Source organism: Vipera ursinii, assembly GCF_947247035.1.
Source record: "Vipera ursinii genome assembly, chromosome: 10".
NCBI classification, from domain to species: domain Eukaryota; kingdom Metazoa; phylum Chordata; class Lepidosauria; order Squamata; family Viperidae; genus Vipera; species Vipera ursinii.
In genome coordinates this window covers 13197358-13223348 of record NC_139520.1, presented here as the reverse complement: position 1 = coordinate 13223348, position 25991 = coordinate 13197358, and the positions used below count along the sequence as shown (strand labels likewise).

At 42.1% G+C, this 25991-nt stretch overlaps 2 protein-coding genes across 3 annotated transcripts in view; one reads left to right on the top strand and one right to left on the bottom strand.

Moving 5' to 3' along the window:
- Positions 1 to 25991, bottom strand: part of PDP2 (pyruvate dehydrogenase phosphatase catalytic subunit 2) — a 259441-nt gene that overhangs the window by 179861 nt on the left and 53589 nt on the right. The gene's annotated exons all lie outside the window — the stretch shown is intronic.
- On the top strand, positions 3687 to 12893 carry RRAD (RRAD, Ras related glycolysis inhibitor and calcium channel regulator). The gene is made up of 5 exons (XM_083370872.1): positions 3687 to 3816; positions 4818 to 5226; positions 7280 to 7353; positions 8780 to 8984; positions 11742 to 12893. The coding sequence occupies exons 2-5, from the start codon at positions 4827 to 4829 to the stop codon at positions 12017 to 12019; spliced, it is 957 nt and encodes a 318-aa protein (XP_083226998.1). The 5' UTR covers positions 3687 to 3816; positions 4818 to 4826; the 3' UTR covers positions 12020 to 12893.

The window sequence follows — 25991 nt, the reverse complement described above, 5'->3', positions numbered from 1 at the left end:
ATTCTATATTCTATTTTCTATTTTCTATTCTATTCTATTCTATTCTATTCTATTCTATTCTATTCTATTCTATTCTATTCTATTCTATTCTATTCTATTCTATTCTATTCTATTCTATTCTATTCTATTTTATTCTATTCTATTCTATTCCCCACCACCACCAAAATCACACTTGAAGGCAACAGGCTAGTTTCAGGATGTGGAATCCTACCATCCCCTGTGATACAGCTCTCCAAATCTAACATCCAAACCAGTGCCAATTGTGTCTAATGGTACAGCCAATTCTGATGGTCATTCTGGAGAATGTTTTGTATTCATGGAGGCTGTAATTAAGAACCCAGCCTTGACACTGGAGGTGTGATGTGAGAATGCTTATCTCTTCCTTCTATGCATCAACTCTTTTACCAGGAGTTATGCTCCTTTTAAGCCCATGCATTTCCTTGTCAGATATGGCACCACATGGCTTATTCATAACTGCAGGATCCAATCTGGGTCGGTCACCAGTCACCAGAGGTTTAGTCTTCGGAGCTTTTGGACTTGTGCAGGAATCCATCCAGAATGGTGAGAAACTCCCCAGCACGTCTGAAAACCTGGAAGGCTAAACCTCTGGTCCCAGTGACCAACTCAGGCTGGATCCCATAACATTATCCTGAGACATTTATTTTTGCCTTCATTCATGACCCATAATTGGCATTAGAGGGAGACAATGACACTCCTTGTTTGATCTTCATCGCTGTCCAGGATAAACACATTTTCTGCATGGAATTATGAAATAGCCAATTGCTACAGGTCTGCAGGTGAAGGAAAACAGAACGGGATGTGACGGGGAGAGAGCTGAGCTGGCTAGCTGCCTGGCGTAGGGGAAAGTTTTCGCCACGTTGACACAACCACGCTGTGATTCCTATTTGAGCAACTTTACTGTAATCCATGCCATCTGTCTGCTTTGTTTACCTTGGATATTCCCAGTTAATCCTCAGTGCTCAGCAGTTGTGAACAGCAACCTGTCCTTAAAACTCTTGATTTTCAGACAGAAGAACATTTCACTGTATTTAACAGAAAAAACCAGAATTGGAAGGGACCTTAGAGGTCATCTAGTCCAACCCCCTGCTCAGGCAGGAAAACCTATACCATTTCAGACAAATGGTTTTCCAATCTCTAATTAAAAGCCTCCAGTGTTGGAGCATCCTTAACTTCTGGAGGCAGGTTGTTCCACTGATTAATTGTTCTAACTGTCACTTGAAATAATCAACTTTTTATTCTACAGTTGTAACAGAGCAGAATAATAATATCTTTTTTATATTTTACTTTCCCTTTTGAATGCCATGGTTAATGATCACCACAAATATTGGCTCTCTACTAATGCGCATATGACATTAGATTAGATCCTAAATGGGCTTAATTAATTTTGGAAAACAAAAGTGAATTCTACCTGGGAAATTCCCATAATAGTTTTATAACTGCAGCTATAAATTTGCCTAGGTTAGTTGTGCTCTATGCGGAACTAATATGATGCAAAACAGATTTTTAAAAAACATTTTTTTATTTTCTTATGCATTTGAAGTCCAAATGCACTTAGATGCCACAATGATAAGAAAGGTATACATGATTGATTACACAGTTACTATGAGAAGGCAGGCTATTAATAAAACTCAGTGCCTATATTTAGTGTATTGCATTTGCAAGCAGAAAACATTACATTGCAACAGATATTCCTTCTGTCCCTAGCTCACAACACTGTTTAATTCCCCATGAAGAAATGGAAATAATGATATGCTGTGCATTATTTTCCCTGGAAACAGGAAAGCTAAAAGTGATGTAATATTTGGGGGAATAATGTCATTGGGAAAACTGGAGTTTTTTTTAAAGCTATACGAGAGTATTTAAAACATAGTCAGAAAATCACCCAGTTTTAAGATGGATGCAAATATGAGTGTTCATATAAATTTAGCAGTTTCAAATACAGCTTTATTACCCTACCACTAATTCATTTTCCCTTATTAAAGTCACGAGACTTTGCTGAAAAAGGATAAAAGTGAGCAGTTCAAAATCACTATGCAATGATTCTGAATACATGCACAGTTATAAGACTTAACTCACACCCTGTGGTGAGTCAGTCATTACTGTACTCTGCATGTGCTCTGAAGGGCTCTCATCTCAGTCTAATTTGAAACTGAACAACACCCAGATCAAATTAGAAACCACTTTGTCAGCTTTCACTAACTGGATCCTACCTCCAAGATTCAAATGGCATATTTCCCCAAGTCTCTGAAAATCATTTAAATTGACAACTGCACAGTGCATGAAGGAAATAACCAAAGTATTCTGTAACAGCTTTCTTATAATTTATGATCTTTGACCTATCACTCTGTTGTTTCTATGAACAGGTTATGCACTAGAGACTTGTGTATCTATTCTATTCTATTCTATTCTATTCTATTCTATTCTATTCTATTCTATTCTATTCTATTCTATTCTATTCTATTCTATTCTATTCTATTCTATTCTATTCTATTCTATTCTATTCTTTCTATTCTATTCTATTCTATTCTGTAAAGGTAAAGGTTCCCCCGCACATGCATGCTAGTCGATTCTGACTCTACGGGCCGGTGCTCATCTCCATTTCAAAGCCGAAGAGCCAGCGCTTGTCCGAAGACGTCCCCGTGGTCATGTGGCCGGCATGACTAGATGCCAAAGGCGCACGGAATGCTGTTACCTTCCCACCGTAGTGGTCCCTATTTTTCTACTTGCATTTTTACGTGCTTTCGAACTGCTAGGTTGGCAGAAGCTGGGACGAGTAACAGGCACTCACTTTGTTACGCGGCACTCGGGATTCGACCTGCCAAACTGCCGACCTGCATCCCTCATTCTATTCTATACCATGATTCTATTCTATATCATGATTCTATTATTATGATTCTATTCTATTCTTCATTATTCTATTCCATTCTGTTCTATTATCATGATTCTATTCTATTATGATCTATTCTTCATTATTCTATTCCATTCTATTCTATTTCATGGTTCTATTCTATTCTACTCTACTCTACTCTACTCTACTCTACTCTACTCTACTCTACTCTACTCTACTCTATTATTAATTCAGTCCTGCACTTTGCTAGCATCTCATTGCTGTTTTCAAACCCATTTTAAAAGTGCATAAATCAACATGCCACGTTTTTATCTGGCGCTCAGCGTGGTCGCTGTCTTTTTTCTACCTGCTAAGAATTCGGTGGAACTCTAAAAATTCCCTGTTTTTTTTTTTTAATCCAAGCAAAGAGGAGATTCCATAGTTGCTGAGCTGCCGCCGATGCCTTTAACAAGAAGTAATTTTTTTAAATTTTTATCGTTATTATTATTTTTTGGCTTGGGCTAAACGCCTCTGTTGATTCATATTTTTAAAGCACGAGGACGGAAACCTCCCCCCGTTTGGATTTTCTGCCGGGGGCTGAAATAACCGTGACTAAACGTCGTCCCGGAGGGCACCTTTTTTTTTTTTTCTTTCCCCAAGCAGAGAAGATGAGAAGAGGAGGGGAAGACGGCGGGGGGGCTTTTGGGGGGGAGGGAGGGAGAGGGAGCGACAGAATTCTAACTCAGAACCTGGTTGGGCCGTGGGCTATTCTGACGTCACAAGGAGAGGCAGGGCCGGGGTAGCAAGCTCTTTATAAGTCAAGCCGAGCCGGGACGAGGCAGATCCACCGAGGCAGTTTCAGCTCCGGGGGGAGGAAAAAAAAAAAGTTCAAAGCGCGATAAAGGAGCCGAGCCGTTCTGCGCTTCGCATCTTTGCTTTTCTTATTCTAAGCGCGACATCCTCGCTAGGTGAGTTCGCTTTCGCAGGTGCGGTTGGCTTTTGCTCGTTGAAGAGGTGCGGGGTGGGTGGGTGGGGTTGGGGGGTTGCTGGCCTGAAGTTGGGGGAAAAGAAAGGGAAAGGGACGGGGACAGGGGGGGTCTCGTGGGGATCTTCCGCGCATCGGGGTTTTTGCGTGAAAGGGACTCGCCCGTTCCCACGGCTGCCCAAGGCCGGGCGCTCCGAGGTGCTAGGATTTCCCCGCTTCCCCTCGCCTCTTTCCTTTCTTCTACTTCGGGAGGGGGGGTGGGAAACCCTCCTTCCGATCCGCTTTAAGCAACTTTCGGGTCTTCCCCGCCACTAACCCGTGCTCCCGAAGCTCCCAAGTTTTCTAAGCTTCTGAAACACACCACACACACACACACACACACACGCCCCCTCCAAATTTTTCCTTTTCCCCCTTAACCCCCTTTCCACGCATAGACGCCATCCGAAGCGTGGTTAGCAACCGGCCGTTGTGGGGGAGGTGGGGGTGGGAGGGAAAGGACGAAGAATGGGGTGACGCGGCTCCTCCGGGTTGAAGGCGGAGGAGAGACCCTGCGTGGTGGTGGTGGGGGTGGTGGGGGTGGTCGGGGTGGGAATATGCCTCGCTTTCTTCTTCCCCCCCACCCCCGCCCCGTTTGCGTTTAATAATAATAATAATAATAATAATAATAATAATAATAATAATAATAATAATAATAATAATAATAATAATAATAATAATATAAAGTTGGAAGGGACCTTGGAGGTCATCTAGTCCAACCCCCTGCTCAGGCAGGAAACCTTATACCATTTCAGGCAAATGGCTGTCCAGTCTCTTCTTAAAAACCTCCAGTGTTGGAGCATTCACCACCTCTGGAGGCAGGTGGTTCCACTGGTTAAGGCAGGTTGTTCCACCGTTTGCAAAGTCGAAGGGGCGGTTATTCCGGGGTAAGACCCGCGTGGTGGGAAGGCGCTGAGAGCTTTCTCCTCTCCGTCTCTCCCACGCCAGGCGCACCCCATGACCCTGAACCGGGGCGACAAACTGAGGTACCTGGACAAGCGGCGCGGCAGCATGCCCTTCGCGGCCCATCATCCGCGGCAGCAGCAGCAGCAGCAGCCCCTCCATCGGCGCAGCATGCCGGTGGACGAGCGGGATCTGCAGGCGACGCTTCCGCCCTCGCCTGGGGACCAGCTGGCCAGCCTGATGCGCTGCACCTCCTACAACCCGGGCCAGGAGGAGGAGGAGGAGGAGCGGCAGGGCTGGGCATCCGACTCCTCGGACTCTGTCATCTCCTCCGGCAGCGATTCGGAAGGCGGCCTCTACAAGGTGATGCTCTTAGGAGAACACGGCGTGGGCAAGACCAGCCTGGCCAGGATCTTCGGCGGCGTGGAGGACTGTCCAGACGCCGAGGAGGCAGGTGAGAGAGAGCCTGGGGGGGCGGGCGAGGAATAGAATAGAATGGAAATAGTTGGGTGGGACCACGTGAGGTCATCTAGTCCAACCCCCTGCCCAAGCAGGAGAGCCTACACCGTTTCTGACAGATGGCAGTCCGGTCTCTTCTTGAAAGTGCGGAGAAGAGTAAGACGGGTGATTAGGGTACTGGAGGCTAAAACATATGAAAGCCTCCAGTGATGAAGCTCCCACAACTTCCGAAGCTGGGCTGTTCTGTTTGCTTGTTCTCACTGTCAGAAAATTGCTCCTTATTCCTAGGTTGAATCTCTCTTTGATCAGTTTCCATTTGTTTATGCCTTGTCTGGCCTTCGGGTGCTTTGGAAAATAGGTTGACCCACAAAGGACCAGCAAAGGAGGGTAGAATGGGGGGTGGTGGGGGTAGTTAGAGGCTTTGTGCCCCCACAACCAGGAGTAGCGCTGCCCTTCTTGATGGCGAGATGGGGCAGGACAGCCAATCGGAAGCACTGTTTTTGCATGGAGGACCTTCCGGCTCTCTGAGCTGGGTGCTTTTCTTGCAGACATTTCATTACCCAACCAGGCAACATCATCAGTGTTAGTAAGTGCTAGCAAAGCCCATTCCTTAGTAGCATCGGTGATGTTACCTAGCTGGCTAACGAAACGTCTGCAAGAAAATAGCCAAGCTTGGAGGGCATCAAGGACTCCTCATTTCAACCCTGAGCTTCAAGTATTCTCCTTTGTTGGTACTGTTTTTGCATCCCTGGCATCATCTCTGCCCACATCTGCTTGAAATCGGTAGTTCCCATTTCCTGCCACGTTGAAGCTGGCATCATGCAAAGATTTTATTCTAAGTCAGAAGTAGGTACAACTTAGTCTTAAAAACAGCAAAATCCCTAAACTCAAGAAATCCAGCTTTGCCCGCTGTGCATCATTGCTTCCTTTACTGAAGCCACTGGACATGCTAAGAAATTGTAGTTCCTAAATAGCTTTCAGAGGCTTCTTCCCCTCGTTGAGGCAGCCTTGGGCATCTTCCAGATGTGTGGACTTCAACTCCCAGAATTCCCCAGGGTACTGGCCATTGCTGGGAATTCAAGGTCACATATCTGGAAGATGAAACATGTCCCTGCTAAACCACTGATTTAAATGCCTTTATGTTTTTAAATATTCTTTTAAAACTAAGGAAAATATTTTGGAGAGTCTTCATCAGTCCCAATTAGTATATAATTGTGCAAACATTGTCTAAATCGATTATGTGTCTACTGATACTTAGAAAAGAGTTGCTCAGATTTTCTTTTATTTCATCGTATATCATCATTTATATTTCAGCATTACCCCTGCTTTATCCACCCCATCAAAAATTAAGGAAAAATACATTTAAAAGTAAAGCTGGTGTAACATTCATTCTGTGTTATTTCCCCTACCATCCCCTGTGTCAGAATAGTTTACAAATAATTGAAAGCAGCTGTAGGGTTTTTATGGACAATATCATTTGCTTAATGTTCTGGGGCTCCATTGAGCTCAAACGTTTTGTATTGCAATTCGTTTGACAGCTGAAACACACTAGCTTGAGCACAAGTTCAAATGTTTTGAACTTTTAAGTTGGATTAAGTCTACAGTGTTGTGTTTGTATTTCTGACCTGTATGCTGTCCACCATGTTTATTTTTATTTAGAATTGGGCTTCACTTAGGTAGTTTTATTACTGGATCAGACTCACGTGTGTTCTCCAAGCTTTACATGGCTTCAATAACTGCCATAGAAAATTTATAAAAAACCCAAATATATTGAGGTTGTACATTTATGAGCTGAGTTGATGTTTTAGCAAATTAGGTGCAAGATTTCCAGTAACTCTCTAGAAAGTATAATTTAGGGGGGAAAGGAAATATGTAGTGAAGAGAGAGATATTTTTTATTGATTATTGGAAACTTGAAAACTTTATCTTATTTTGTAACATTTCAGTTGACTTCATAAAGCCTGGGTTTTGTTTTTCATGATAGAATATTACTTTTCCTTTGTGTAAACTAAACATTTTGTCCTAAAGTTTCCTTGATTTGTCTTCCAGGCAATACGTATGACAGATCTATTATAGTTGATGGAGAAGAAGCTTCCCTTGTGGTGTTTGACATATGGGAGCAGGTAAAGATTTACTTTTTCAAATATTTTATTTACAGTTGTCTGCAGTTATCCCCCTTTTCATAGCTAATAGCATTTTTATCTGTCATCTTGTGTGGAGGTTTAATGATTTGGACTGATTTCATATGAAATCACTGTTTGTCTTAGGTTTGTTTTAGGTTTAGTTACTAAATATGTGGACCCTCCCAACTGTGTCTGAATTTGGGCTTCCACAATCCAAAATTAAATATAAACAGATTAAGGTTTATTTTTAGTTACAATGAAGCTGCCCATCTTTGTTCAGATGGGTGGCTACAGAAATTGAATAAATATGAGAATAGGACCTTGATTCTTGCTGATCGTGCCATATCCATCTTCAAGTCTTGCTTAAGATCTATACAAGCTTGGTTTCCAATCTAATTCCTTCACTGATCTACTTCTGCATCTGTGTGTTACCACACAACCTATCTTTAGAACAGAACAACAGTCATACGAAATCCAACTCAATAATACATGCTTACTCTGAAGCAATCATTATTAAGTACAGGGGGAATACCCCAAGTTAAATTCTGTTAAAACTGCAGCCTGCACGAATGCATTTTAATACATGCTAGCAGGTCAGCATTTGCCTAAAATGCAGATGGTTTTACCTTTTAAATACTACAGATTGGACTTTAATCTTATGAGGGTTTTTTAAAAAAACACAATTTGGGAGCAATTTTTTTCAGTCTTAAAGACAGTCCTGTGTACACTTACTCAAACAATAAGGCCCACTGAATTCAGGAGAGCTTATTCTTAGGTAAAAGGATATAAGATTGTAGCCAAGCAGAGGGAGAGACTCTAGTTTTTTAAAAAAAAATATTGTATGGCCTGACATGGGTCTCTTCTTTCAGCAGCATGTTCTCTAAACAAGAGATTAAAAAGGTTGGGCTCCAATCACATGGTTGGGTTGCCATATTGACTTTTTTGACCCCCCTCTTGCATAGAACACCTGTGAATCTGTGTGGACTGCAGGAATACCTTTTATGTGCTGCAAGCAAAAATGGCTTATTTTCCTACAAACCATACAAAGAAGCTCATTTGTTAGTTACATTTCCATACATTTTTCTACGTAGTTTGCAAGATAGAATTTGAAATTCTAGAAAGGCAGTAGTGGAACTATAAAGCCTAACAAGTCACAACCACTACCATGAACTGCCCTGGAAAAAAGTTGACCTACAAGAATATATTTCATTAGGGAGTTGAAAGATTGATAATATATATATTATCCTGCCTTTTATTATTTTTACAAATAACCCAAGGAGGTGAACCTTGGTCCAAAATCACCCAGTTGGGTTTCATGGCTAAGGCAGGACTTGAACTCACAGTCTCTTGTTTCCTAGCCTGGCATTTTAATCACTAGACCAAACTGGCTACCAATGTTTATATTTCTAATTTTTTTTAACCTTAGGATGAAAGCCAGTGGCTTCAGAACCATTGTATGAAGATGGGAGATGCTTACATTATCGTCTATTCAGTGACTGATAAAGTCAGCTTTGAAAAAGCTTCTGAGCTGAGGATCCAGCTACGAAGGGCACGGCAAAGTGAAGACATTCCTATCATTCTTGTTGGAAACAAGAGTGACCTGGTCCGATCACGGGAAGTCTCTGTAGATGGTGAGATGTTATTCTACCATAATCTCAACTGAGCATGTTTCCATTGACAGGGAGTGAGTCATACATTGATAACTATCAACATTGGTAGATAATGAGTTGTTTCAATGATCCTGACTACAGGTAGACCTTGTCTTAGAACATTAATTTAGTGACCCTTTCAAGTTACGACGACGTTGAAAAAAAGAGACGGGACTGGTTTTCACACTTATGACCACGGCACCCACAATTACATGACCCCAATTTTAAGTGCTTGGCAACTGGCACATATTTATGAGAGTTGCACTGTCCTGGTGTGTGCATGTGTGTCGTGTGATCACCGCTTGTAACCTTCCCTGCCAGCTTCCGACAAAGTCAGATTGGCTTAATGACCACACAATTCACTTAACAAACTGTCATGATTCGGTTAACAGCTGTGGCAAGAAAAGGTCATCCAATTGAGCAAAACTCACTCAAGAACTGCCTTGAATTTGTTGGGCTTAGTTGTGGCCGTAAGCTGAGGATGACTTGCAATATGTTAGTGAATCATCCAAATGTTTGTTTAACTCTTCCCAATAAGGGCAGACCTGGAACAAGTTGCTCAAAAGATAAGGTGATCTCTTTGGAATCCAATTCATCTCCGCACTGCACCTGTCAAGATCAATGAATAACTTACCCGTTCAATATGGCATTCTAGATGTAATATCTTGGTTGATAATTTTCAGCAAAAACAATGATCCAACGTAATCTATTATGAAACAATTCTTTGGTCAGTTAAAAAAATATCTTTTCTTTTCTTATCTAAATATTGTAGGCCTTTGGATTTATGGGGTGGGAGGCAAGAACAAGTTGGGGGAAACCTCTGTGTGCCTTTGTGCGTTAAGAGCTGTAAACAATGAAATTGCTTATCAGCCACAAGGATGGTTACTATGTGTTCCCAGCTCATAATGTGCCTCTGAATGATAGAGGAGAGCTGAACCATGAACCTTTTGAAGTGCAGCTTTTCAGAGGCTGGGAAACATTTTGTAGCTAGAAAATAATCTTAACTGCCTTGTCTCGATTTTACTAGCTGCTTGTGCCGTAGGTCATCCTGGCTAGCCATTACGAGTCTTGTAACCCAACCAAGAGCACCAGGTTGGATGAATGGCCTTTTTCGTTGGGCTAGGAGTCTAGCAAGTTACCTGATAGTAATTTACCTTATAGTAATTTATTTGTCAGCTATAGATCAGAACCCATTTCACAAATAAGTGTGGTTATTTGTGGCTAAAAAAAAGAGTTAAATTAAGACAGGTAGTCCTTGACTTTTGACTACAAACCAGGGCAAAATTTCTCTTGCTAAGTGAGATAGTTGTTAAGTCAGCTTTGACCTTCATTGCCTCATTTTTTAAATGACTCACAGCAGTTGTTGAGTTAGTAGCACAGTTACGTGAATCTGGCTTCCCCCATTGACTTTGCTTGTCAGAAGTGATCACACACACCCTGGGACACTGCAGCTGTCATAAATAGGAGTCGGGTTGCCAAGTGACTTACCGCAACAGTTGTAAGTCTGAAAAATGGTCATAAGTCAATTTTGTTCAGGGCTGTTGAATGCTCACTAAGTGAACTGTTGTAAGTCAAGGACTACCTGTAGTAGAACAATCACCATTCTTAAAACATTAAAAAGCTATAACTGACAAAGCTTAAAAAGGAGAAAATTGACGTTAATAAGAGGAGCCACTTCAACATTTCACCAGTTCTCTGGGGTCTCCATGCCTGATAGCCCAACTAGGTTTTGAGGGACCTCAAAAGTGATGAAGGCAGCCTTAATTCCACAAAGTGGGCCCCATGGCAGAAAAGGCCTGAGCACCCCCCCCCCCAAATGTAGCTAACAAGCTTACATTGATCTCTAATCTGAGATTCAAGGTACTGGTAATGGTGTTCAAGGCCCTACATGGCATGGGTCCGGAGTACCTTAGGGAGCACCTGCTGCCGGCATCAACTTCCCTCCGCCCTGTGCGTTCCCACAGAGAGGGCCTCCTCAGGGTGCCACCGATCAGAGAATGTCAATTGGTGGCCCCCAGGGGGAGGTCCTTCTCTGTGGGCGCCCCGGAGCTATGGAATCGGTTGCCGGTTGAGCTCCGGATGGCGCCCAACCTCCGCTCCTTCCGACGCGATCTGAAAACGCATTTGTTTGAACAAGCCGGCTTGGCCTGATAGGGGGTGGGTTGGTTTTTTTTATTGCTCTTAACATTTGTATTTATCGTTTTTATTTGGGCATTATGTTTAATTCCTTTTTAACTTTTGTATTTTTTGTATTTTATACATCTGCCCTGTTCACCGCCCTGAGTCCTTCGGGAGTAGGGCGGTATATAAATAAAATTAATAATAATAATAATAATAATAATAATAATAATAATAATAATAATAATAATAATAATAATAATAATAATAATCATCTGGGATTGTCAGTACTGAATGGCCATAGCTGTACAGTTCTCTTTCTAGAGATTGAACCTCATGGAAAACAGGTGCCCCAACATTGAGATACAGCAGCAAGAAAGCAGTAGAGTATCTGCATTCATTCCATTGTCCTCCTGATAAGACAATCTTGGTCTACTTTGGGAGTCTGCTTGACCCAAGATACCCTTTCTTTGTCATGCCTACACTTGCACAATCTCCTATCCTCCAGCTTCCAACTCTTAACCTAATGATCTGTTCCCATCCAAATTCAGAAGCAGAGCTTGTGTTGTGTTGATTCTGCACAGTTGAGCTAATCTTGGCCTTCTCTCTTCCACCCCTCAGAGGGACGGGCTTGTGCTGTTGTCTTTGACTGCAAGTTTATTGAGACCTCAGCTGCACTTCATCACAACGTCAAAGACCTCTTCGAGGGGATTATCCGGCAGATTCGGCTACGCAAAGACAGCAAAGAAGACAACGCCCGAAGAATGGCCAACACAAAGAGGAGAGAGAGCATCAGTAAGAAGGCCAAGCGATTCCTTGGGAAAATGGTGGCCAAAAACAATAAGAAGATGGCATTTAAAGCCAAATCAAAGTCCTGCCACGACTTATCAGTACTTTAAAAAAAAAAGGCTCCTGGCAAAATGAGAAGTATGTGAGTGTGTGTGGGTGTGTTGTGAACCGGTCTCTGGCAGTTGAGGAAAAAGGACCTTGTGCAAAGCGACAGAATGGAAGGAAGTTGCTTCCTTCATGCCTTACAGTTCTTACGCGATGCTGGGAAAGGAGATTACAGGACCTTCACTGTTAGAACGGTTTCTAACCTTCAGCAAAGAACTGATTGCTAAAAAATTTTTTAAAAAAATCAGCAGCTTTGTAACCCCTTTGGTTTCACTGTGTAAAATTGCTTAGCTGTCCTGTGGATATCAGGGAATCGAAGAAAAAGAAATGCATGGCGATACAGAAAAGAAACGGAGAAAGATAACTACCACCGCAAATGTATCTCCTTGGGCAAGCAAAACTTGAACCGTGTACGCAGGCTCGTACACACTTCTCTTTGGTGGGTGGGTAGCGGGGTGTCTGCATTTCAATGAGATGATTCGGTTCAAAGGTGTTTTAAGCAAATCACTGCATTGCAATGAAGCAGCGGACGTTGGTCGTCTTTATCAGATGGAAGCAGACAGGCTGTTTCATTTTAGCTGTGGTTTTGGAGTTTTTTTATTTCCAAGTGCCGCGGCTGGATGGCTGGATGGATAGATGCTCAAGGAGCTGGCTGTGTCTCCAGAATGGGACCTCAAAGTGTATCTCATGATTGCTGGCCCAAAGTGACTTAACCAAAGGTTGCCCAGGAGATAGATCTATATATAAGCAATTATTTTTTAGAAGTTAAATGGGGGTGGAGGGTGGGTGGACTTCAAAGAGTTGTTGGATGGAGAAAAGAAAAATATATAAATTACAATTTTTGGAAGTTGATTTGCACTTTCTTTAAATGTTTGTTACTTGTTTACATGCAGATTTTATAATAAAGTATTTCTGGTTACTATAGAAGGTTTTGTTTTTATTTTTCTAAAGAAAAAAAATATTTGGAAGGGTGAAATTTTTTGGCGTTTTAAACCTTATTAACACAAATACTTTACAAACCAGCTCTTTGTGTTAATATTAAATAATCTAGCTCATCCCGAAAGGAGGAAGGAGATACAAATACGAACAGATGTAAAGGGGAATATGTACATATGCTTTGGCAAACTTCTTTGAAAGTAAATAAAGTATCTAAGGAGCCTCTTTTAATTATTATCAAATTAATCTCATTCGCTTTCTATTGATGTGGGAATTTCCACACCATTTTCAGACTTGGACTGCTCCAGAAGCTTAATAGAAAAAAGGTCTTCTATATGAAAACTTGAAGAAAAGGTCCTAAGATGGCCCATGTACATATATAATGTGCTAATTTACTGTATGTAAATTAATTTTTTCAGCAAGAGCCTCATTTTTCACAGCAGCAAAGCCAAGCCAATATGTTGGTCTGCTTCCCATACTGCTCAGTTGCTAGTTGTGAATGCATTTTCCTTCTTCCGGCTTCATGTTCATTGTTATTAAAAGAAAATCAGACTAGGCAGCTCTTCAAACAGAGGAAAATATGAAAGAGAGGATCCTGTGCTGATAGACTTTCAAATGGGAGATGATTTTCTGGCAGTCCTTCAAAGAAAAACTGTCCACGATGATATAAGAGATGGCTTTCTAAAATGCTTTGTCCAGAAGCAGTCCAGATTCAGGTAAACAAGTTATGATGAAAGATCTGGGACAAAATGCTGGATAATGCTTGATAACAGCAAAAAGGTACAAGAACTGCCAGTAAAAACTTGTTCTCTGTATCTCTGCTACCTCTGATGGTCATCTGCCATTCAGATCTGGTAGCTCTTGAGATTCAGATCAATGGAAGTTAAAGCTGACTCTCCTGGAGAGAGTCATGCCTGAGTGATTTTTCTTCTACCCAGAAGGTGAGACCAGAAGTCCATAAACTGATCCCCCAGAGCAGGGGTAGGCAACCTTGGTTCCTTTATGACTCGTGGACTTCAACTCCCAGAATTCCTGAGCCAGCATGGCTCTGCATGGAAACCTCTCCATTTCTCCTCAGCGTGGCTGGCTCAGGAATTCTGGGAGTTGAAGTCCACGAGTCATAAAAGAGCCAAGGTTGCCTACCCCTGCCCCAGAGATAGGAATGTGGCCTGTGAGAACTTTAGGTGCAAATTTCAATGGGCAATATAATGGGAGAAATGCATTAAATATGTGGGAATAACTGTGGGACAACTCAATCTTGTTAATTTGAAACGCTACCCACAGTGCCACTTTGTGTGCCCCTTGGGCCCTCCCCAAAATGTTGGAGACTCTAGGATGGAGGATGGCCTTTTAAATGGAGGGCTGACCTTTTGGCTCTCATCTATATAGGAAAAAGAGATAGGGGGAAAATGGCATCAAGTTCCAGAAAAAAATATTTTCCCTGTGCTTGTATTAAAGTAGGTCTTTACAAAAATGTGAATGTTTGAAAACCTGTGTACAGAAAGTGCACACTGTACACTATGCCAAAATCCACCAAAGTGCATGCATTTTATTGTGGATTTAGGGAATGTTGGGTCCATTAAAGTATATGAACATCTGGTTAAAACCAAACTTAATTTAATGAACTAGTTATATTGTGAAGACTGGGACACCCCCTTTTTCTTATAACTTTAGAGTTACGAGGTTATAAATAACCTTATTAAAAGTTGAAAAGGGTATATATATATATTATTTAACATTGCTAAGGAATGCCTGTCTGTTTTGTGCAATCATCTTCATTTTAATGAATGTTACAGAGTAAGGGTTTCTTGGAACTAAAGGTATTCCTTGGGTTAGGACCACACCTGAGCCCCCAAATTATGTTGCTAAGTGAAAATTTTGTTATTTTGCCCCATTTCACAACCTTTCTTGCCACAGTTGTTCAGCGAAGCACTACAGATGTTACGTTAGTAACAACTGTTGCTTACCCCACTGACTTTGCTTGTCAGAAAGTCAGAAAAGGTGACCACATGGATCCTGGGACACTGCAACCATCTTAAATGAGGTCAAGCATCTGAATTTTGACCACATGATCATGGGGGATGCTGAAATGGTCATAAGTGTGAAAAACAGTCATAAGTCACTTTTTCAGTGCCACTGTAACTTTGAATGGTCACTCAATGAACTGTTGTTAAATCGAGGACCATCTGCATATACCTTTCTGCAAATCAGGAATCGTTCCTCTGGTCTTTGATGGTTGCATGCCATGATGTGCTTCAGTCTTAATTTTGTGAGCTTCTCTGCTTCCAGCTATCTGCAGAATTCAACAACAACAACAACTAGCAATTCAGTTGCATTAAAAGTCACACCCTTTTGCATCAAACTTTCAAGACAAATTTGCAGAATGGCTGCAACGTTTTTCCTGCAGACATTTCCAGTTTCTCTGCACAAACACGCCACCCAAGTATTACGCTGAAAGGAAGCAAATGGCAACATAAGCAGCATAATTACAATTTAAAGCTCAGCTGTTTTCAGAGCACAATGTGTTGTGACGTGTGCATCAAATATAAAACAGAGACCAAATGGTGACTTACAGGATCTGCCTCAAGGACAGCCTCAAGTTGATTGGCAGTGCTTAGAAATGGCATTTGTAAGTCAAGCTCTTTTTTTATTACTAGGATTCTGTAATAGCTCTCTTTGCAATTTAAAAGATTTCTTGACCATGATTTTTTTTTTAAAAAAAACAGCAAAGCAGGACTGATGATAAAATATAATTATTTCCGGTATGTGTTATTATTTTCCTTCCTATCATGTTTCCTGCAATTGTAGAGTCTGCTTTTTCAGCTCAACTGAGTATTAATCCATTGGTTGCAACAGGAATTTACCTACTGGCTTGTCACCTGAGCCTAACATGGGCTGAGATATAGGGACTGGCACAAAGTCCCCCAGTTGGCTTTCATACCTAAGGCAGGATTAGAACTCACTGTCTCCTAGTTTCTAGCTGGGTGCCTTCACCTCTAGATCAGACTGGCTTGTACATTATTATTATCTTCAGGCGTTATGTCATGCATAAGTCCTGGGCTCATAAGGACAATGAAAGATGCCCAAATATTTGTTTCCTCAGCCAGCAGAGAATTTGTGCCTGAAATTTAAATCAAGAACTACTCTCAGTATTGAGAGGGTTAGCAGACGTAATCTCAGTTTTCTCAAGGAACGAATCCCCTGGTGATCAAATAACATCAGGATCAAGAGCTTACAACTTCAGAACATCTGAATAGATCTCTGCAGATTCCATGTTTGCATCAAGGCTGTTGCTTTTGCTGAAACTGACAAGATTTGTTCCAGAGAAGCTGATTCCATCTGATCTACTGCTAATTAATTCTGGTTATCTTCACCCTGAGCAAGTGAAGGTCCAGCGGGAAGAGATGTAAGGAAATGGACTGGATCTACAAACAGCTCAGATCAATCTCAGGGACCTTTTTAGATGAGAAAGGCTGGGAAAAGTCACAATACTTCATTTCTACTTTGTAGAATGCAGAAATATTGTGCCGATTTCCACCCCTCCCACACACACACACTAGTTTTCATTCAATTAGAAAGCAAAATTCTTTTCAAGATTTATTTTTCAAAGCAGGTGGGGGAAATTTTCATGACTGGAGTGTAATTTCTTGCACTTATTTAGTGTTGAAATAGTCAAGGAGCAAATGATTACATGAACATCTCTTGGAGTTCAGCATTCCCTCTGGCTACTTACACTTTAAAAAGATGTTTAAAGGATGGCATTAAATTCCCAATGTGCGAACTGCAGAATGATGGAAGGATAGAACACAAAAAAACATCACCAGCAGAAACTTCATATGCCAGTTTTAACAATAAAGTAATGCCAGAAGCCAAAATAAACCCAGGGGGAAAAAAAACCTCTTAAGAGTAAGATAGAAAAGCAGGAATTTGCAGGGACGGGGAAAAAAAAGAGCCCCCCCTTGGGATTTGCAGGGCCAATTTTGAAACAAGATGATGTTTTATTTTTATCCTGTTCATATTTAAATATTTTGGGCCAGGACTTTTCCCTCCAACTTGCATCATTTATATCATATATTGGTATATTATAGACTAGTCAGTATATAATCGGTATCCTATTCTAATCAGTATATTATTTATATGCTGCTGTACACAACATGTTTCAGAATTGCCAATATCCGTTTTCCTTAGGGGACTGATCTGTGGGCTGCCTCCTTCTGTTCTTCAGAGTTGTGGGGATCTTTCCCCCCATTTTTGTGTGGAATTGGAGGGATCAGATTTTTGTTGTTTGGGGACTTGGGCTAGCTTGAGTGGGGCAGGAATTGTCACTCCTTGTTAGCTCCTGAGGTTGGAAGAAGAGAAGGCAGTTATGGAACTTTTTCAAGCTCATTCTTGAGGAGCTACAGAACTTTTCACAGCAGCAGTGAAGGTATCCATCAACCCTCCAAAAATCAACCAGGAACCTTCAGAGCTGTTTGATTTTGTTTTGTTTTGGTTTTTTTTAAAAAACTCAAATGTCTCTGGAGGTTCCTGGTTGACTTGGTGTAACCTACCTTGCAAGGAGGAGAAAAAAAATGAAGCTGGACAAGAGAACAGGGTATGTTCCTATTCTGAATTCTGGAACCATTGTGACTCACTGGTTAGAATGCAATACTTCAGGCTAACTCTGCCCACTGGCAGGACTTCAATCCTGACCGGCTCAAGGTTGACTCATCCTTCCATCCTTCCAAGGTGGGCAAAATGACACCCCAGACTGCTGACATTGTAAACCACCCAGAACGTGCTGTAAAGCACTATGAAGCGGTATATAAATCTATTGCTATTGCTATTCATTTGTATAACAAAACCACATCAATAAAGGAAACTTCTGTTTAAGACATACTTGATGTCTGCTTCCTTGGGCAATCTCTACCAGAGTGCCTCAATATGTCTTCACCCTCCTTTAAAAAGTATGCTTTAAAACCACCTCTTCCAGTTTTTCCCAGTTTGATGACAGCCATATTCTACAGTGATTTAATCAACCTTTCCAAGACACATCACACCAATTTGCAGAGTGAGAATGCTGAAGGATGTCTGTGGCACCTTTTCAGATGACATTTAGAGACTCATGTTGCCCAGCTGAACAACAGGAGAGCAGAGACAAGCTGTGCTACAGCAAAAACCTTGGAAAGACACCTGCAATAATCAACTGGAGCACAAGTCTGCTCTCCCCACACTCTCCTTCCTCCACATCCAGGAGTTTATATAACCACGTCTTGACAAAATGTCAGCTTTCATGGGATGTGATGGCAATAAAAGGCTGGAATAATAAACACAACTGTTCCTCTTTTTGATGTCAGAGAAAAGGCTGCAAGACATGAGAAGTACTGGGATTTAACAAACAAATAACAAAAGTGAAGGGGTAGATGAAGGCTGGGTTTGCACACCTGCATAAACCTTAGTTTACAAAAATCATTGGTATTGCATACATTATGTTGGTCTGGATTCACACAATATACTTGAGACAATTCAAATGAAATAAAGTAAGCTTAAGCATGATGTGGGGGGAAAAGGAAGGGAGGGACGGAGGAAGGGAGGGAAGGAGGGAGGAAGGAAGGAAGGAAGGAAAGAAGGAAAGAAGGAAAGAAGGAAGGTCAGTTGTCCATCAGTCAGTCTGTCAGTCAACTTGCCCATGAGAAAAATAGATGCACAGATGGGCAGACTGATAGGTGGGCAGACAGGAGAACTGACAGATGATGATAATAAGGATGATAAACAAAAAACACAATAAAAATGATAATAACCGTAATGAACTCTATCCTACAAAAGGAATGTAGCAAATAGTAGGCCAAGATTCCTGGTGGCGCAATGGTTAAGCACAGTATTGCAGGCAAAGTCACAGCCCACAGCCTAGAGTTCGATCCTCATGGGGCTCAAGGTTGACTCAACCTTCAATCCTTCTGAGGTTGGTAAAATGAGAACCCAGATCTTTGGGGGCAATGTGCAAATAACGCATCAACATTGTAAACAGCCCAGAGTGCTGTAAAGCGCTATAGGATGATATGTAAGCCTAAATGCTATTGCTAAGATCCAGTTTTACCCAACATTACCATCTACAGAAATATAATTTTTAAATAACTATAGTTCCAAGTTTCTTGTCTTTTCATGTGTACAAGCATGTCTGTGAATCCTGTGTGGGAGAGCTGCTGGAATTCTTGGAAATAAAAGTAATGTTGGATGATGAAGCTTTGAAGTGTGACAATACTTCTAGGTTTTATTTACAAAATGCTTTTGAAAAGTCAAATGAATCATGGAGCTAAAGGTGAACCAAGAGGGTGTTTGCACAGGATTGATATTTTCCATACAATTATATTATGTTCAGGCTTGTTAACCCTAGGATAAAAGAATGCATTTTTGCAGTTTTTAAAATGGAGTTGTATTTATAATAAAAGGTTCTTCAGAAGCAGCACCATATTTGAATTCTACTGCTTCTTTTCTCTCTACCCCTGGGCTAACGCTTCTCTGTCCAGTTACTTTCTTCACTAATATATCTATTGAGTTAATCTCCCGGTTTACTTGCAGATGCTGTCAAAAGTCTGGACTTCCCTTGATGCATTTTTCTTCTAAATTCTTTAATAAGAATTTAATAAGTTTGTGTTTTCCAAAAACTCCTGACCTCCATAGTCACTCCTTTGTTTTATTTCTTTCCTTACTTGATTCCTTATCTCTATGTCAGGCGAGCAATACATTTTGATAGGATACATCAAAGACATAAATAGCACCAAGTCAACACTGATTGTGTGGCATCAAGTTGTTTTTGATTCCTACTTTCTACTTAAACAGTTTTTCTCCATGGCTGACTATCCCTATCCTATTTTTTCTTCAGGTCTCCCAATACTACTCCGTCGGTTTGCTTGCTTGATCAAGGTGCATGTTATGGCATGGGTCCGGATTACCTACGGCAGCACCTGCGGCCGGCGTCAACTTCCCTCCGTCCAGTGCGCTCCCACAGAGAGGGCCTCCTCAGGGTGCCTTCGATCAGAGAATGTCGACTGGTGGCCCCCAGGGGGAGGTCCTTCTTTGTGGGCGCCCCGGAGCTATGGAATCGGTTGCCGGTTGAGCTCTGGATTGCCCCCGACCTTCACTCCTTCCGGCGGGATCTAAAAACCTATTTATTTGAGCAAGCCGGCCTGGTCTGATGAGTTTGGGGTTGGGTTTTAATATGGTTTTAACTATTGTATATATCGGGCATAAATCATTTAATTGTTTTTAACTTTTGTACTTTGTTTTTTAATGTTTATTGCCCTGTACACCGCCCTGAGTCCTTCTGGAGAAGGGCGGTATAAAAATTTAATAAATATAAATATAATATAAATATTCTCCAACACCAATGTTCAAAGGCATCAATGTTTTTTCTAAATTGACAGGATGGGAAAATCTGTTGTTTATCTCTGTTTTTAAGAATGTTGAAAGCCTCTGGAGAGCCATTAGTCAGACACATTTAAAGAACTACGCTCAGCTCCATGTGCTCTGTCTGACTATCTGGGCAGGTGAACAGCTGCTTGTGCACTGCTTATTATGTACCAGCTCTACACTCTGTGTGCAATTTGCATGCATGAAAATGAGGGAGGGGGACTGCTTGCCAGTTGAGTTCATTTATGTCCTCAAGCACGTCAGTCTGGTTAGTAACCCGCAAGAGCTTCCACAGGGTGTAAATATAGAAAAAAGAGAGAGATTTAAAGCTCTGCCCCTTTTTTAAAAAATGTATTTCTGAAACCTCCCTTTTAAATAAACTCGAGTGAATGCTGAATAGATCCCGTCTCTCTGAGCTGTAGAAATTAGGCATGATAAAAGGAGCTGAAAAGACATCAAGAATCCTAATCACCACGAGAAAAAGTCAGCAAGTGGTTGACACAGTAGGAAGTGATTGATGATCAGCCCAGGGTCATGGTTTATAAACAACCTCAAAACCTTACCATTCACCCATGCAAGAACACTTACTTACAAAATCCCCAACCCACGTGGATTGACACATGCACTCTTTGAGATGAACCCAATCATGCTCCAATGGAGGAATAGTCATTAAATGGCACTGACAGTGTCCCGTGGACTCTCTCAGCAGGGCTGGATTGCTCACAGATAATTATAACAATCGTTTTCAACAGCAGTAGTAAATAGTAGACAGCAGAGAATTCTGAGGCTCTGGAACAGCCATTTCCCCTCTCTTTGTACCAAAGCCGATGAATTTTCAGCAGGGACTAAGTGCAAGGACTAAGGATAGTCAACGTGATACTGGGGGACATCAAAATGCTCTCAGGTTTATCTGGTGGTCTCATTTTCCCTCTACTTGTCATGGACATTTTTTAAAAATAAGTCCAGTTCCTGATAACACATGGATTTTACTGTTTTCTGTTAAACAATAACAGGATCCCTAACCCCACAAAAATTGGCAGTTGCCATCTGTTCTTTAATCAGTATTTTTCAATGACTCATTCATTTTTTTATAATATGCGATTAGAACATGGTCATTCTATTGCTTGCTTCTTTTTGTTTATTGAGTTTCTATTTACATAGTCAACACGGTGTCAACCAGACAGAAGAGTGAAAACTTAAAAGATGGAAAAGGAATAGTCTAGAATGGCCAAAAACTTCAATAGGGAACGTCTCTTATTTTAATCTTTAGTTGGTAACTTGATACATTCTTTGCTCTCTGTAGATAAACATGCTCTGGGATCAATATAGGCATAAAATTGCTGCAGATGTTTTATAATCATTCTTTTAAAAAAATATATTACTGTAGTGTAGACGGTGGATAAAATTGGATTTTGACCTGCTATTTGGTACATTCCTTTTTGTAGAAGAGAAAAATTTCTGTTTGCAGCAGAAATATCATCTATATATTATTTTTTTTTTTAATTTATTTAATTGAATTTCTATACCGCCCTTCTCCTGAAAGACTCAGGGCGGTGTACAGGGCAATAAAAGCACTACATACAAAAGTTAAAAGTAATATTAAATTAATTTAAGCCCTAACAATACATAATTAAAAATACCCCAAACCCTTAAACCAGGCTGGCCTGTTCAAATAAATAGGTTTTCAGATCACGGTGGAAAGAGCGAAGGTCGGGAGCCATCCGGAGCTCAACCGGTAATTGATTCCAAAGAGCTGGCGCGCCCACAGAGAATGCTCTCCCCCTGGGGGCCGCAAGCCGACACTCTCTGACCGACGGCACCCTGAGGAGGCCCTCTCTGTGGGAGCGCACAGGACGAAGGAAAGATGATGCCGGCAGCAGGTGCTCCCATAAGTAATCCAGCCCCATGCCATTTAGGGCTTTATAGGTAATCACCAGCACCTTGAATCTCACCCGGAGGGCAACTGGAAGCCAATGCAGCTCACGGAGAAGAGGTGTTACATGGGAGTATTGGGAGACCCCCATCACAACTCACGCGGCCGCATTCTGCACCAGCTGTAGCCTCCGAGTGGTCCTCAAGGGCAGCCTCATGTACAGAGCATTGCAGTAGTCTATACGAGAGGTCACCAGCACATGAGTGACTGTACGCAGGGCATCCTGGTCCAGATAGGGTCGCAATTGGCGCACCAGGAGAACCTGGGCAAAAGCCCCCCTGGTCACAGCTCCTACATGGTCTTCCAAACTGAGCTGTGAGTCCAGGAGGACACCCAAGTTGTGAGCCCTATCTATGGGGGGGTAACACCTCACCCCCCATGGTTAAAGATGGAATGGACTGAATTTCCTGAGATGCCGGAACGTATGTCGGGATTGAGCCGAAGCCTGTTCCTCCCCATCCAGACCTGAACCGCCTCTAGGCAACGGGACATCACATCGAGGGAATCACTGGGGTGGTTTGGGGTAGAGATGAAAAGCTGGGTATCATCAGCATACTGATGATACCGCACTCCAAAACCACAAATGATCTCACCCAGCGGCTTCATATAGATGTTGAACAGGAGAGGCGAGAGGACCGACCCCTGAGGAACTCCACAAACGAGAGGCCTCGAGGCCGACCTCTGCCCTCCTGTCAGCACCAACTGCGAATGTCCCAGGAGGTAGGAGGAGAACCACTGAAGAACAGTGCCCCCCACTCCCAACCCCCTGAGACGCCACAGTAAGGTACCATGGTCGATGGTATCGAAAGCCGCTGAGAGGTCTAATAGGACTAGGACAGAGGAACAACCCCTGTCCCGAGCCCGCCAGAGATCATTCACCAGCACGACCAATGCCGTCTCCGTGCTGTACCCGGGCCTAAAGCCTGATTGGTATGGGTCCAGATAATCAGCTTCCTCCAGGAACAGAGGGAGCTGATGCGCCACCACGCTCTCAACAACCTTCGCAAGAAAGCGAAGGTTGGAGACCGGACGATAGTTATTCAAAATAGCTGGGTCCAGGGCAGGCTTCTTGAGGAGGGGCCTCACCACTGCCTCCTTCAGGGTGGCAGGAAAGCTACCCTCACTCAAAGAAGCAGTTATCACTGCCTGGAGCCAGCCTCGTGTCCCCTCCCGAGCTGCATAGACCAGCCAGGAGGAGCACGGGTCCAATAAACACGTGGTGGAGCTCAGCTTCCCCATGATCCTGTCCACATCTTCTGGAGTCACATATCTACCTGTCTCTCCATCTATCCACCTGCCTGCCCATCGATCCACCTGCCCATTGGACTGATGGATTGGCATATGGGTGGATATACAGACAGATGGACAGATGGATGAACTGACACATGGATGGATGGAAGACAGATGGGTTTATGGAAAATAGGGTGAATTATGGAATGAAGAAGTACTTGCTTGTTTTTTAGGAGAGAAGGATGTTTAATGTTGACTGAAAATTTATGCACTCAGTTACAGAGTGTGCCGTTGGGAGATTTGAAAGAGCAGGTTAGGGATAAATTGTCTTGGAGAAATCTATGTGGTCGCTAGGAGTCAAAAATAACTTGGTAACGCATAATCAATAACTTACTATCCGCAGTTCTTACGATAGTAACAGATTAAGCACCGGAAAGAGTTCCTGATCCCTAGAAGTGTTGTATCTGTGTTACAAACATCTTGGAAATCCTTAGATGGCAGCCATGAGCTAGAGAAAACTAGAAAATCTAACTCATGGCTGCCCTCTTATGGCTACCAAGATTTTGCAGCACAAATATAGCAACTTTGCCAATCTCAACCTTTATACTGGACCTCGGACATCCTACCATCAATGCATAGAACCCACCAAGCCCTGATGCCGCATTTTTGTTTGAAATCTGTCACACATATAAACTAACATACAGAGATGCATCTATGACAATTCATCGCAGCCAGCTCGCCACAGCCAACTTGCAATGGGCCAACTCACTGCAGGACAAGAGTTACACTAATATCAAAGAAATAGTGGGATTGAAACATTAAAGAAAGGAGGGAGAAAATAAAATGTGAATGACAAAGATTAAAATATTTTTTAACATTATTTTAAATAATTAAACTGAATTGTTGAATTGTCCTGTAGCAAGTTGTCCCATTCCATACGGAAACTGCCTTGAAGTTTGTGTCCTGTATGGTTGCATCACAAGTCCTTAAAATGTCCAACCATCTCCCTGCTTTTCAGCACTGGAAAGGCAATGTCCTTAAGTACTGAGTAGTCTTTACTCTCTCCCCTCCCTGTTGCCCCCATTAAGGACATGCCTTGTGATTCAAACTGCACAGTGTTTGTTTGAGAAGCAGCAACCTAGAAATTATCTTTGGTCCACAGAAAGATTGCCAACCCGCAGAGGCAAATTGGAAAGCTCCCTCCAACATAAGCAAGGATGCAATGCAAGCCATTGTGGGTTTCTCTCCCCCCCCCACTTTCCCTTACGGTGATACCAGGGTAGCATGTGTGGATGTGAGAAGCTGAGTGCCTTGTTCTCTGGGATTAGCACCTTGCCATTCTTCGCTGTTGGAGGGAGCCTATGGGGTAAACAAACGGGAAAATTTAGAAACCATGTGATGGATTGTTCCATGCCCTTGTGTCGCTCTCTATGGCCACGGAGTCTGGCTTTCTTGATGCTTGGTGGTGAAATGTCACGGAGGAGATAAGAAAGCTAAAAGGAGTCTTTTTCTCTCTCTCTTTGCCTTCCCCGCCCCACCTCGGGCTGCCATGTTCTAACATTAGTTGGACTGATAAACTTCACAGGGTATTTTTAAACATCAGAAGTTCAAAAGAAGAAGACGCCGAGAGAAGGGAGTTCTTCTTTAGGGTGTTGGTAAAGAGAAGGGACGCGGTGGCTCAGTGGGTTAGGACGCTGAGCTTGTCGATCAGAAGGTCGGCAGTTTGGCGGGTCAAATCCCGAGTGCCGCGTAACAGAGTGAGCGCCTGTTACTCGTCCCAGCTTCTGCCAACCTAGCAGTTCTAAAGCACGTAAAAATGCAAGTAGAAAAATAGGGACCACTATGGTGGGAAGGTAACAGCGTTCCGTGTGCCTTTGGCGTCTAGTCATGCCGGCCACATGACCACGGAGACGTCCTCGGACAAGCGCTGGCTCTTTGGCTTTGAAAACGGAGATGAGCACCGGCCCCTAGAGTTGGAAACGACTAGCGCGCATGTGCGGGGGAACCTTTACCTTTACCTTTAAAGAGAATTCCATACTGTGGGCGCTCCAATACTGGAGGTTTATAAGAAGAGACTGGACAGCTACTTTTCTGAGATGGTATAGGTTCCCCTGCTTGAGCAGGGGGCTGGACTAGAAGACCTCCAAGGTCCCTTCCAGCTCTATTCTATTCTATTCTATTCTATTCTATTCTATTCTATTCTATTCTATTCTATTCTATTCTATTCTATTCTATCCCATATTCTATTCTATTCTATTCTATTCTATTCTATTCTATTCTATTCTATTCTATTCTATTCTATTCTATTCTATTCTAATTTTATTTTTCTATTCTATTCTATTCTATTCTATTCTAATTTTATTATTCTATTCTATTCTATTCTATTCTATTCTATTCTATTCTATTCTATTCTATTCTATTCTATTCTATATTTTATTTCTCTATTCTATTCTATTCTATATTTTATTTCTCTATTCTATTCTATTCTA

Bases quoted from the DNA above. Each gene is read 5' to 3' on its own strand.
- RRAD (XM_083370872.1), top strand. From the start codon at position 4,827: ATGACCCTGAACCGGGGCGACAAACTGAGGTACCTGGACAAGCGGCGC. The intron at 7,354-8,779 runs GTAAAGATTTAC...TTTTAACCTTAG, and splicing joins TGTTTGACATATGGGAGCAG to GATGAAAGCCAGTGGCTTCA. The intron at 8,985-11,741 runs GTGAGATGTTAT...TCCACCCCTCAG, and splicing joins ACGGGAAGTCTCTGTAGATG to AGGGACGGGCTTGTGCTGTT.